Source organism: Bombus affinis, chromosome 2 (assembly GCF_024516045.1).
Source record: "Bombus affinis isolate iyBomAffi1 chromosome 2, iyBomAffi1.2, whole genome shotgun sequence".
Lineage (NCBI taxonomy): Eukaryota > Metazoa > Arthropoda > Insecta > Hymenoptera > Apidae > Bombus > Bombus affinis.
The window spans coordinates 14,890,628-14,904,500 of record NC_066345.1 but is presented as its reverse complement, the minus strand read 5'-3'; the positions used below and the strand labels follow the sequence as shown (position 1 = coordinate 14,904,500).

The window sequence follows — 13,873 nt, the reverse complement described above, 5'->3', positions numbered from 1 at the left end:
ATATCGTTTTGCCATCGATACATCGCTATTATGGAGGCGCAGAGGTCATTATCCTCGAATGCATTTGTATACAAATAGTTTTGCAAATGATCCGGTCGGCATATAATTATGAGAAACTGGTTCAGTGAGTGTACCTGGCCTGGGATGGGGCCTGAGTTCTTATTCCACATTCAAGGTTCTTGCACTTGACCCTGAGGATCTCGCCAGTCGGGCACTCGGAAGGCTTAAAAGTCAAGATCGTTTTATCCAAAGGTTTCTCGTTGTACGAGAGTGTGTAGTACGATCTCACAGACGTTGGATTTTCATCCAACACCTTCTCCACGGTTTCGTAATCTCTGAAAGTTGTCGTACATATTGGTCACATTTGAAACGAATCTGAAACCGCATGTACAAATTGCAAGAATCTAATGAAACATCAGCACGTTGTTTGCGACGCTAAAAGTACTTTTGCCAACCATTGAGGAATTCTTTTCACTCGTAGAATTTTAGATCTATATCGAATCTTTCAAATAAATTCTTGCTTTTCTATGTATCGTACGGCAAAATCTGTTAACCGTAGCAGGCGATATAAAATTATACGAAGCACGTTACGTATGGATCGATGCTTTGACCGAATACTTACTGATATGTAATTGCCTTGCAAACAGCTCTACCAAGATCCTCGATAGACCAAACAGTTTGTCTCTCTTGCAGAAGATTATCCATTCCAGTCAAACACAATTTCCCCCATTTTCCATTTTTCCTGATATTTAAATAGCCCTTCTCGTTATAATTATTCACTTCTTTCTTCAAATTGATTATCGACGTTTTATCGCCGTTTTTCGCATTTACATGGATCGAGTTTCCACGCGTCAACACGTGTTTCACGTTCGACGATATCTCTCTCCCGGAAACGAGAGTAGTAGCGTTGCTCTGTTCGCGATTCTCGAAAAATGTTCCGCCTTCCTCGATCACAGACTCGTCCTTGGCTCTTATCACTTTTTCCAATCGTATATCATCTTTAAACGCGTGTAAAGTTGTCGACTCGAAGATGGACGATTCCACCGCTTCTTGATCATACAGGGTGTCCTTGTTAGTAGTGGATTCTATTTCTGAAAACTGCCCTTCGAACGATGGATGTGCATCTTTGGTTACGCTGATCTCGGAATTAATGTCCTTCCTGGCAAAGCTACTCGTTTCTTCGTAATTCAACGCTGAATCGTCTTCTATCAGCGCCGCGCACTTCTTCTCGTCCTCTCCGCCTGGACAGTCCGTGTAGCCGTTGCAAACTTTGTCTTGGTTTATGCAGGTTCGACTGTTGCCGCAGACGTATTGGCCTTCTTGGCACCAATCTATCGAGTTAGAAAATTATCGATAAATCTTTATCAGGTATAAAGTCAACTAGGATTTTGTTAGCGTGAATTGTTATATTTCTAATTGCTGTATTTTCGAACATGTTAATCCTGCCACAGTCCTCGAATTTTTATCGCAATCTCGTCCTCGTTTTGGTAAACGAGCAAGCCTCCAATGCGTTAAGAAAATATTTCACGTACAATTGAACAGTTACGTATGTCGCTAACGAGTTCTTTAACTTTTCCTCGAATCGAGCGAGATTTTCCAACGACAGGAAAACACGATTGAAAGATCGACTGATAAATACCACAGTCCGTCTCGTCCGAATAATCCCAACAGTCCGCCACACCGTCGCAAATCTTCTCGTGTAAGAGTTGCGCCTTTAGAAAGTCGGCGCACGTGCAGTTCGCTTCGTCCTCCGAATTCGGACATTCACCTAACATATTGCACCTGCCGCTGGAAGGCAAGCATTTTCCGTCTTTGCATAGGAAACCGAGACAGTGATCTGTAAAAACGCGTTGTACAACGTTATCGAGAGACAACAAAAGATAAACTTGCATACTGTTTCATTGAGATAGAAAAAACATATCAGAAATATATCAGAACGATAGATACCACCCTCTCGATAGATTCAAATCTCAAGGAAATAATTACCAGCTTCCAAATTCTCTTCGGTGCTAGAGATCATCTTATCGGTGCGATCCTCCATTTTGTTCAATATCTTCGTCAATATCTCAACGCCGTCGCGAGTCATCGTAAATGCCGCGCTCGAATTCATCAAGGTCTGGTTTCCGGTCGCGATATCAGCGATTTGCTTCAATTTCTCAAAATTCGGCAACGGCCTATAATCCTCCGGCGGTTTCGATTTTACGTTCGACGTGTGCGATTGTAACGCGTCGACACTCGGCCTGGAACTATTTTTGCTATGCACAGGCTCGTTCTCCGTTCCGATATCCGCCAACTCTTTCAATTTCTCCAAAAGAGACTTATTCTCCTCCATCGTAGAGATCTTTCTGTCGGACGTTTGCACATCGCTGGACGTTAAAGACGGGGTCTTGTTCGAAATCTCGCCTCTGAAAGATCTATTTTCTCCTTTTCCTCCGTCGTTGGGAGCAGAAAATTCTTTCGGCGCTGATGCTTCCGAAGTGAACGTCTCCTCAGCATTCTGATGAGACTCTGAACGAATTATCGGAAGCGAGGTTGAATTGGTAACGACGAATTTCAACACGACTGGGTTTCCTTTAAAGTTCGACGACACTTTAGTGCTAATCGACGTCACGACCTCTACGATTTGCTCGACTCTAGGATGCTCGTTATGCAAATCTCCCTCTCTGTTTCTCTCGTTCTCCGCCGAATGAAACCTAACGGAGTCGCCGTGATTAAACGAATTGCGTTTCGTCGCGTTTCTCTGTCGATTGTGGACACCGAACAATTGTTCCAAGAGCAGGCTGTCGTCAGTGGAGCTTCTGTCTGTGTTAGGCTTCTCGTCGATTCTCATCGTCTTCTCCCCTTCTACCTTAGGTCTTGGTCTGACAGGTCTTCCAATTCCTGTATTACTTTTAGCAGGCGCCAGGGTGACCAAATTTTCCACCACGTACGCCTTCAAAGTGTCGTTGTAAGTCTTCTTTCTAGTTTCCAGGGAATTGTACGGCCGACTCAACGTTCCATTGAAAGGCCAGTTGTCTTCACCTTTCGTCGCCGATTTGTTCCCCGTCGAGTCGGAATCTTCCTCGACCTCTCCAGGCGTGTGCTTCAAGGTATCAATCTCGATGAACGTAGAATTTCTTGAAATATTAGACGTCAACCTACCCGGAGCCCCTTTATTCTCCTCCTTTTTCACGACTAATTTATCTATATTATTGTACAGTGGATGTATCATCTCCGAGTAGACTTCCGTCGTTCCTAACTTCAGAAGCTTCTCATCGTCTATTACACTTTCGATATTCGATTCGGTTGATCTTGCGTATTCTTCGATCTTTGCATTTTTAAGAGAAATATCTGCCTCGGAATCGCTGTTCTTCTTCACGAAAGTCTCTAGCTCGATGATTTCCTTCAAATTTTCTTTAACTGGTAGCACCTTCGTTCCTTCTTCTTCATTCTCTTTGATCGGTAGCACTTTAATTGCCCCTTCCTTATCCCCTTTGTTTCCTGTGCTTAATTCACTGGTTTCCTCGGTGAATCTTTCTTCCTGACTCATTATGCTATCTGTCACGGTGTTGATTGCCTGCTTCAAAGAGCCTTCTTTGTCAGCCTCGGTGTAATCAACGACAGAAGTAATTTTGTCCACGGGAATCGTGTGCCTGAATGGCTTCGGAGTTCCAGAACTTTCGATCAAACTCGGTCTCATGCCAGCTCCATTCAGGTCGGGCGTCTTGTAACTGGTGTACACAGGTTCCTGCGCGTTCTTATCGACTTTCCTGTCCTGCAGAGCGTTACTCTCTTGCTTCACCATAGCCTGGACATCCGAGTACCGATTTCTGGCCTCCAAATCCACGTCCACGTCCGGGACAGGCTCTGCCACTCCAACTCCAGACACTTTCGTCGTCGATTCTTCGTCGGAATCTGGCTCCAGCGGACTTTGCGCGTGCCACTTCGGAGTACTGGAAACCATCGAAGGCAAGAAATTGTCCGAAGCCCCTATCACGGTGGTTTGACCCAACTTCTTTCTATTCATCTTCGTAGAATCGCCAGAACTCTTGACGCCGTCTTGCTCTTTGCTAACAGGGCCATCGGATCCACCGTCTGTCATCGTGTACGTCATCTGAGATCCAGGGATCCTCCAACCTGTTTCGTTCTCGCTCGTCGATCGATGAGGTTTCGTGGAAGAAAATTCCAAAGGCTGGGAAGAGGAGAGGCCAAAAGGCTGAGAAGAAGTTCGAAGCTTGATATCGTAAGTTTCCGGTGGTAACTGGCCAGAAACTTCTATGTCCGGTCTCTGGTCGTCTAAACTGACCGGAGAAGCTTCCGTGAAGATCTCCCCACCTTCTAACAATCCTGGAATCTTATTCTTAAACTTGCCGTTTACCCTGAAATTCACCATTTCCTGAGGAACGATTCTATCGCGCGGAAAATCAGTGTCGCTAATGTCCAACGTGCTCATTCCTGGAACACCTATATACGAATTTAATATCACCGTTGGCTCGGGAGATTTCGTGCTGGTTGTCGAAGACTGTGCAATCTTCGCGTGAACGCTATACTGAGGATGCTTTACGACTGTACCGGAGACAACGTCTCCCAGATTCGTATTGCTGTAATTCACTTTATAGTTGCTTTCGCTTTTGTTGTTTGGCTTTTGAGCGTTGCCCGGCAATAATTTTAATTCTGTATTGATGTATCCAGGTATGATAGGCTTCCACGGAGAAGTTTCGAAGCTTGGATTGCGGAAATCCTTGAACAGATCGTCTTTTCCGACTTCGGGCGTGGAAGCTGTGGATGTGGTGGTCTTTTTCGACGAAGACGATTCATCGTGCACGGTGTAATTAACCTTCTTATCCGCTTCGTTGGTGGTTTGAGCGACATCCGCGCTTGCTTCGGTACTGTCTTCTACGGTGGTCGGTTTCATCGTAGTTTGTTCTTCAGGTAACGACGCTTTGGTATTGTTTTTCGTTTCTGACTGAGCCTTCGCAGGCTGTTGAACGGAGATCGTTTTGTTCGAGGAAGTGATGTTCACTTTCGTCGCTTTATAGGTGCCTTGGATCGTCGGTATGTTACTGAAGTCGATGTCTGGCTCCGTGGACTCGATTTTCGTTGGTTTGGATTTCGGCTTCGAGCTGGTGATCAAAGAGCTGTTTCTGTTGGGTCGAAGCAAGCCGTTCTTCGTGATCATTGCGTTCTTTTGCTGAACCTGCTTTTGACTCCCTGGCAACTCCTGATTTATTCCTAAATGTAAAGGAAACGGATATTTCGTGAATGTGTGCGCTGTCTCGTTATAGCGACGATAATTTCCGAAATGAGTATTTTATATCTATTTTTATTTTGAACCGTAAATTTTGATTCGTCTTAATTCATTTTATTTATTCATCCGTGGGCTATCATCGTACGTTGTATATTTCACGCGAGCATTGTAATTTTCGATATTAACTGATATATTCGTACGAGAGATGCAGCTTGAATTTTATTAAAAAGAATCTTGATATTTTATGAATAATAGCCAAACGATTAAATTGGAAATCGTGTAATTACCATGTTACTGTTTTATCACGATTAATCTTTATTTCCAGCGGATACTCACTTTTTACCGATATGCTAGTGAGGTCCAGTTCCATATCCTTGAACAAGGAGGACGATGAGTACGTCTCCTTCGCGATAATGTCTTCGATTGTGTCCTCGACGTTCGTGATCGATCGCGGTATCTTTCTTCTGTCCAGATATATCCTGAAGAACACCTTCAGAATACCGCTTTCGAATTTGTCTATGATCGTCTGTTTGTAAGCTGCGCCGAACACGCTTCTTCTAAATAGAACTTCGAACTGAAAATTACCAAGGAATTTTCAATTATTCGTTCTTTTATTTGCAAAAGATGATTTACGTAATCTTCACAGGATAGAATTCTATTTTTATGAACTTGCCGAGAAACAAATAATTTACGACCCGAGTTTTATCGGTACTCGTAGATAATCTTTAAGAGATTAGGAAACAGAATTTATACTAATTTCTATAAACGGAGTTCGCGTAAACCGAGTTCTATAAATTACTATAACAATTGTCATGCTTACTATATTTTTATATTTCCGTTCCTTTTCACGGAACACCATACTGGTATTCAGCTTCAACATCGGATTATATTTCTCACCCTTAGACACCCTGAATGTGCAGGAGAATCCAACGATCGCTGTAAATATTATCGCAACGAACGTTACTAACATTCCAATATTCATTTTCTCATTAGCAATTAATTTTGCTACAAAGGAAAACAAATTATGTTCTTTCGGATTTTATATTCGATCGTACGTTACCATCGGCGCTTACCATTTTTTGAATCCGTCCGAAGGGCTGAAAAAGAAAATTCGTTTGCTCATAAACATCTTTCGGTATAATCGATGTTTAATGTAATTTTTCTTACGATAGATCGCTACGAGTAACATAAAGACGCCAACGCACCTCCCATCCATAACGCAAGTCCTGCAATCGCGAACACCGCGATTAATACTAACATAGCGGAGATGATCAACATCGCACTGCCGACTTTCCATGTACTGTTGCCCCTTTGTTTCTTCGTGTGTTCAGGTGACACTCTGGACCATGTCGACCGCGGTGGTAAATAATAATCATTCTGCAATCGAAGAAGAGAACATAATTTAACAACTGCACCTTGGTATCGATAACGAGCATTTTCATAAAACCGGATAATACGATATCAATAAGATGTTACGTCCGCCAGCACATTTACGGCTTAAGCGCAGCCACCAGTTTCCTTGATACAACGTATTTAAATGCAACTTATTTATTGAGCAACTGGTCGTTGCTATTCGACGATTCGATAATCGGAACGCGTAATAAATTTAGTCAGCATCGTACAGCAATACGTAGTAACGGTACTGGAGTCGAGAAGGAATGTTAAAAAAAAAAAAGGAAAAAAGGAAAAGAGGAAGAAAAAGAAACAGGAGAATGTTTCCAAAGTCAAGCACGGCGAAACCATGAAAACTTAGCGCTATATCGCTTCGTTCGATGATCCAGCGAATGTAATATCGTAATTGGAATAGTCGTGTGCGAGTCAATAACGACGATTTAATATGATTTTGATCATAGCGCCAGATCCTCGATATTACAAGTGCTACAACAATCGTCCAAAGCGTTGCTCATCGATTTTTCTGCATTCTCATTTCGATAGATTGTGTAATTTGTTACGAATATTGGCTTCTATCTGTGTCGAAGGTACGTCGCGAAGAACACCACGAGTTCGCTGTAATCGTTATTACTATTATTATGATTCTATTCGCGAGAAATAAGCGTCGTCTGTCAAGGTCATTCGAATATTCGTTTGGATTTCTATTCCATCGGTACCATTTTACGCAGCACCGCTTGGTACATTAAGTTTACGAGTAACGTCCGATATAATTGTTACCTTTGCTCGTCGTGCATTATCGTTAATCGTTTATAATAAGCGCTAGAACGTTCCATTTAGAGGATCGATGATGATTTTCAGAATATACAACTTGTCCGTAAAGATTGATTCAAAAATGCCTCGGTAATACCACGGTTACCACGGTAATAAAAAGAGAGGTAAGAGAGGAAAGGATACGAAACTCTATTCAGGGCACTATACTATTTCATTCGTAGAAATTTACACGACTCATCGTGTATAAGAAGCGTTAAAAATGTGATCAGGTTACGAACGTGCATTCCAATTCCGAGGGAATAAAATTTATACGTACGGCGGCATACATAATCGAAGTCAAGGTAAAGAAAAAAGCAGTTGGCTCGGTCAGTGGACCAAGCAGCCAGCTTCGCGTTATTCTTACCAAAGTCTGAAAAATGGAAAAACGCAATGGAACATGCCGTAACGTTGGTCACGGTCCGTTGCGACGCGAGATTTATCACAGAAACCATGCGTGAAATCAGCGAATCAATGTTCGATACGTGCAAGAAAAAAAGGGAAAACGTCTCGAAGAACACGTTTCGGGTTAATCATTTACTCTTCGCCACGATAAAGATTGTTCAAAGATTGTTCACGATATTTTTCTTTTCACCCGTTTGTCGCTATTTTACTATCTATACGTGAAACAATTGTAGTCTTTTATTTCCATAGGCGATTGAAATTATAGTTGAATATAAAGAATCAGCTTGCAATTAGAGCGGCAAAAATGCATGCAAGTGTCGCGATGATTGATCAATTGTTGATTAATTGGCCGTATCCGGCCAACGATGTGTTAAGTACACGTGTGGGTACGCGTACGAGATGTCGAAGGTCGCGTCTATAGAAATAGCTTTTAACATCTGTCACGATCTCGCGGTGATTCAACGCAGCTTGACGCTGATGCGAAGTTAACGACTTGATCGAGGGTGAAAAATAATTTCACGCTCACGGAGTACGATAGAACCTTCATGGCCGTGCGAGATGGACAAGTCAATGTGTACGCTGAGGTCGTTGCCTTTAAAAACGGGCAACCGAATCCCCGAACAGCATGCTCTGACGCAATCTGAATATCATTATCCCATAGGATACGTTTCATCCTTTGTTTTCGTTCAATACTATCAATTGCATACGGCGGGTACAAATTGGTCGATGGTAGCAGCGAGAGGAAACGTGACTCTCAATTTCAATTTTTAATTTCCTCCGATGATTCACTTGGATGACGTCTCTGATAACTCGCGACGGCTATCGTAAATCAAACCCTACAATTCCGATTTTACGTTATCCGATTAAGCGAAAAGCACAGGTGCAAGACGTTTATTTTAGCCCTCGTTTGTTTCTCGCGTCCATTTAACGAAGAAAGTTTCTCAGGTGATTTCGAGCCAGTTCTTCGCCAAGTTACGAAGGCCAATGTTAGAACACGCCGTTGAAAGGTGATCCTTTTGTCCCTTTCTTCCGTGTCAGAGGACAAAAAATCAATTTGCGACGATTGCAGGTTCATCTTCCAAGATCAAAGGATCTTATTATCGACCAAAGTCTTGGAAGATCGAACCGAACGCTTTCCCTAATACCATGGCAAAATCCGGTCCAACAAATTACGCTATCGCGTTACAGATGGACATAATCAAACATATCACGGTCGTTTTCATGAAACGTTGCGACGATAACGCGCGTCGATAAGGGAGCGATCTGACCGCTAACGCTATCTCACCTGGTCGATCGCTGCAGGCTCTGTGTTGACTAAAATCGCGTATCGAGCACAGGATCGAATGCCAGGCGTCGCGTGTACGATTAGATTGCCGGTTTGTTCGGCGAGTCGAATTGAAAATCCTGAGGCGGGGGAATACCGCGTTGCTGGATGCACCGTTAAGGGTTCATCCGATGTGGTGATTCGATGGGAAGTATCGTGCAACCATTCTGTCTGCTCTTTTTTCGGAACAACGACCGCGCTAACTGCACGCGTGTTAACGCCGCGCGAGTCATCAAGATGGTCACGTATACGAAGCCACGCTTCGAGGCACAAGTTTGGAGAGAATCGCGATGCACAAGCTCGGCGATGCTCCGCTTTCGCACGCCAAGCGGCGAGAATTTTCCGCTTTAGCGGACCATCTGCTCTCGCGAACGTTCTTACGATTTCCACGAGGTCAAGATATTTCCTCGTCATATCAACGCACGGCTGACGCAATTTGCCACGCTTTTCCGGTAAAAGACTACGATATTCGTGGAACAATTTCTCCGAGACGCGTTGACCTCGACGCGCGAATAAAAATCGACAGCTTCGAGGGAAAATTGGTTCGAACGCGTGTGAACGACAAAAAGAGAAACGAATCATTTACCTTTTCATCTCGTTGATGCTTTGCTTTACCATCGTGTCAGTTTGACGGACAATTCGTCGCGAAAACGAAGGGCGGATGAGCCCTAAACAGCAAACACCGATCGGTAGACCGTCGACTTTTATGCAAATCCAAAGATTGGTAACTTCGAGTTTTCGACGATCAGGCGTGCGAGCGTTGTTTTGAGCTCTGCACGCTCAAAACAGCATTCCTAATACCACGTTATTTCACGGTGGTTCGTTTGAAATAACAACAAAGCTCCTATTATGTGTTAAACGACGCATGGTACGTTCGCAAGACAAAGAGTTAGCGGGAAGACGCGGAGGAACCGTTGCGGCAGGGCTGCGGGTTCATAAAGGTCTATTCTTTACCGCGTTGCTTGATTTATCGCCGGCTATCTTTTTTCATTAGCATCACAGAGCAGCGGAGAAATGAGAAAAATTCAGCGGACGAAAAATCGTTCGGCGCCGTGGCTTTATTTATTTCGACCACGTGAGATCCGATTTAGCATATAGAGCGTAGGATGTTTATCTCGTAAATTTATTAACGCGCTCCTTTCAATTCCGCTCGCGTTTAATTCGTAATCAGCGTATCTCCTTCCTTCGGCATCTCTCTCGGCCGTTTCGATCCGTTTTGATCGAGCCGTTTTTAATCGGAAATTATCGAATCCGCACCGTCTTCAAGACGATCATCGAATTAAATGGCAGAGCGAGCCGCGCAATCGATCGGCGATGCTGATTTATTCGATGCTCGTTGACAATGAGTCAGCTCGTCGCTATGCTCCAGATGATAGTGATCGACGAATTGGGTCAGTTTGCTTGGGAACCTTACGACGATATTTTCATCGTATTTGCATAGAAACGCCGCAGGTACAGATGAAGAATAGGTAATCGGCATGTTGATTGCTTCATGGAAATTTCACTTATTGCTCGTAACGAAACTGGCATGTTTTGTCTTCTTGTACGGTTCATTAGCGTCTTGATAAAAACATTCTGTTTCGACCAATGGCCTTCTGTCCGAGGCCTGTTCGTCTATATTTTTTCTTCTCCAAGATGTTCGACGTGGTCGAGGGACTTCTTTTGTTGGACTTATTTCGCTATCCTCGAGAGTATTTGCTTACGACGATAGGATTCTATTAGAAACTCGTGGCTGCAAAGTTCAGAAAATTCTTACGCATTTCTCTCGCAATTATTTCCCTATTCTTATTCAAACGGGATTAAACAAACATTTTCGCAAACTTACGATTAAACCGATTCGAATTCGGAATTTACGACAGCCAATTAAAAAAAAAAAAAAATAAAGAAAGAAAGAAGAGCTAATTAGAAAACAATTACGCGTTCAGTCTACCTTTATTCGTTAATTACATTAATATCCATCCTGCTTTTAATCGATACGAAACGTACTTCGAGGAGAAGAGGATCGATGTTCTAAATTAAGCGTTCGGAGAATTTTCTCACGGAGCCAATTGACCGGTGTGTAGGTCGTTAGCTGTTGCAGCGACAAAAGAGCCGTCCAGAGAGAGCTATGCAATTTCCGTCGAAGGACGAGGGTTTGTCGGCGACTCGCACAAGGCAGAGAGCGAGCCCGCCGTTAGAATCACCATTATCGTCGACAGTATCGATGTTCGTTTGGCGTAGCCCTGAAAAGGCCTCCGCAAAGAGAAACCTGAATGTTTGCCTTGTTACAAAGAAATACGTCGTCGCCTTCAGGGGCTTTGCGCCTTCTTCGAGTTTTGCTCGACGTTAAATGCTTAACGAACGTCGAATTTCATTCACCGCGTGCAACAGGTGTCTCAGTAGTTTCAAGATCTTCATCTATTCGTATCCGCTTACCCTCTAAGCATAACGAGATATCCACGTTCTCTCATCAACAGGTTTCGAACTCGTTATTAAACCATTGATCCATCAACTTTAAATTCATCTTGAAATCGACCATTCGTAAATAAATTGAAAATCGAACAGCGATCGACTATAGTCGTGAACGATGAAATTGAAAAATTGTGGAAAAGCGGAGCCGATCGGTTTGGCCCCGAAAACCTCGAATAAACTATAGGCTGATGAATATTTACAAATATTTGCTTCGAATTCACTGGCGTAAAAGTAGATCGTTAGCCGGAAATGAAATTATCCTTTTAGAGGAGAATCGAGCGAGTCGATTGAAATCGCGTTTGCTTGTTTGTCGGTGCAGATCGGCGCTTCTCTTAATGGAACGCCGGTGATTTTCCATCGGCCATTCGTTACTCTCTCGTTAAATATTTCCCGATAGACGAACACGCGAGCTGTAAGAAAAATTAGCCTCTACTTAAGTCACGTTACCGAGCATGTCCAACTATGTGGATCACAAACCGTGGTAACAGCTAGACGATTCCTCAGAAGGCTATTAAAGCCGAGCTACCGCGAAAGTGCGTTACTACGACTAAAACGTAATAGTTTGTACCCCGGAAGTTAGACCAAGTCACCCGCCCACCGCATACGCTATGTTTCTGTCTATAAATTTTGCAGAACCTCGGTACACGTTCAATTAAGACTCGAGGCGTCACTCACGAACCAGAACCTTCCACGCACGATGGAACTGGCTGAATTTCCGCAATTATTACATTGTGGCATAACAAATATCTCTTTTAATAACTTTACCTAGACTAGCGATAGCAGTAAATCAGGTAATAAACATCTTCGTATAATTTCTGAATTTTCTGCCGTGTCGGATAACTCGTAATCTCTAAACGCATCTCGTGAAATTCTATTTCTTTTATTTTTATCAAATTTCTTAGTGTTATATCAGGGACTAATTATTTATTAATATTTATCAAAGTCGAGAATCCGTGGCTTGTAAAATTTCGTCGATAATATCAGTTTCCATCGTGCAGGATAATAACAATTAAATCCGGATAATAATTAGCCAACAATTTTTCTCATTTGTCTTAACAATTGACCAAGTTTTCCCTGCAAGACGGTTAAAATACGCGTTCAGTTTGAAAAGAATGAAAGATTCTCTTCGTTACGACGAACAACCGAGGAAAAGGCGTCTTTTTCTCACACTCTGAAACGCATTAAATTCCGGAAGTGTTAAAATTGAAACAAGTTATATTTCTATGAATACCTTCCATCTCGAAAACGACGCTCGTTACACTATACCACGCTACGATCTAATAATTTTGTAGCTTTTTCAGTCGCTTTTCAACGTCTATGTGTTCGTTTATCCTCGAGATGATTAATGACATCTCTTACCAGCCATTGAATACTACCGGTGAATCGAAGAATTTTGTTTGGCCAGCTAAGGATGCGCGCACAATTTCTGGCCGCAAAGGAGCAGAGAAGCAAAACGAGAATCCCTGATCGTTATTGCTTCACTTAAGACGGTTGTGCGTGAAATACAGAGGATCGGGAAGATGAACCAATCGAAAGACGATCTCATACATCATTCCGCTTATCGTCGGATCAACGCGGCACCTTTAAATCGTCGCTTCGCCAACATCATAAATCACGGAACCGATGAAAGCCGATAAATCGAATGGACTTGGTCCTGTGGCTCTATAGAAGTAGCATTTAACGGTAACGGTATTAATAATGGGCAAATTTTTCTGGCCAAGTTCAAAGTAGCCGTGTTGATCGCCTACGTTACACGGCACTGATATCGCCTGAGTGTTAAATATTATCTTAAATGCGCACAAATGTACAGATCCTGCGTATTACGATCGTTAACCAGTTAGCTGTCGCGATCTGTTTGAAAGCTGCGAAAAGCGTGTAGCTAAAACACGTCGGGAAAAATAAGCGACGACAGAAAGTATACTCGTCGAACACGGAGTATGCGAGGCTGTTAAAGATACAGAATAAAGTTGCAACGAGACGGTTTCATTTTTTAATCTTATTACCGACAAGGCTCGCCGTGGCACGAAATATCACCGTTTGTTCGTGACGAGTATACTCGTCGGAAACAGCCAACTGGTCACTGGCTGAGACGATATCTATTATTAGAATTTCAACTCTTGCGGTCGAATCAGCTATGAGATATCAGGTACCTAGTTGACGTATTGATATTTGTGCACGATATCAGAAGTTCCGTCATTTCTCAGGCTGTCCTATGTTGGATCGCGCGTGTACATGGTACATGTAGAATATACAAGCGGGAAGAAAGA

At 43.0% G+C, this 13,873-nt stretch overlaps 1 protein-coding gene across 1 annotated transcript in view; it reads right to left on the bottom strand.

The window, feature by feature from the left end:
• The window catches only part of LOC126926348 (uncharacterized), a 34,614-nt gene that overhangs the window by 3,793 nt on the left and 16,948 nt on the right, over window positions 1-13,873 (bottom strand). The window contains exons 2-9 of the mRNA XM_050742660.1: window positions 6,433-6,604; window positions 6,301-6,324; window positions 6,048-6,163; window positions 5,564-5,801; window positions 1,987-5,211; window positions 1,640-1,837; window positions 623-1,331; window positions 135-335 (exon numbers count right to left, since the gene is read on the bottom strand). Coding sequence (XP_050598617.1) covers window positions 135-335; window positions 623-1,331; window positions 1,640-1,837; window positions 1,987-5,211; window positions 5,564-5,801; window positions 6,048-6,163; window positions 6,301-6,324; window positions 6,433-6,604 — 4,883 coding nt within the window. The remainder of the gene's footprint in view (window positions 1-134; window positions 336-622; window positions 1,332-1,639; window positions 1,838-1,986; window positions 5,212-5,563; window positions 5,802-6,047; window positions 6,164-6,300; window positions 6,325-6,432; window positions 6,605-13,873) is intronic.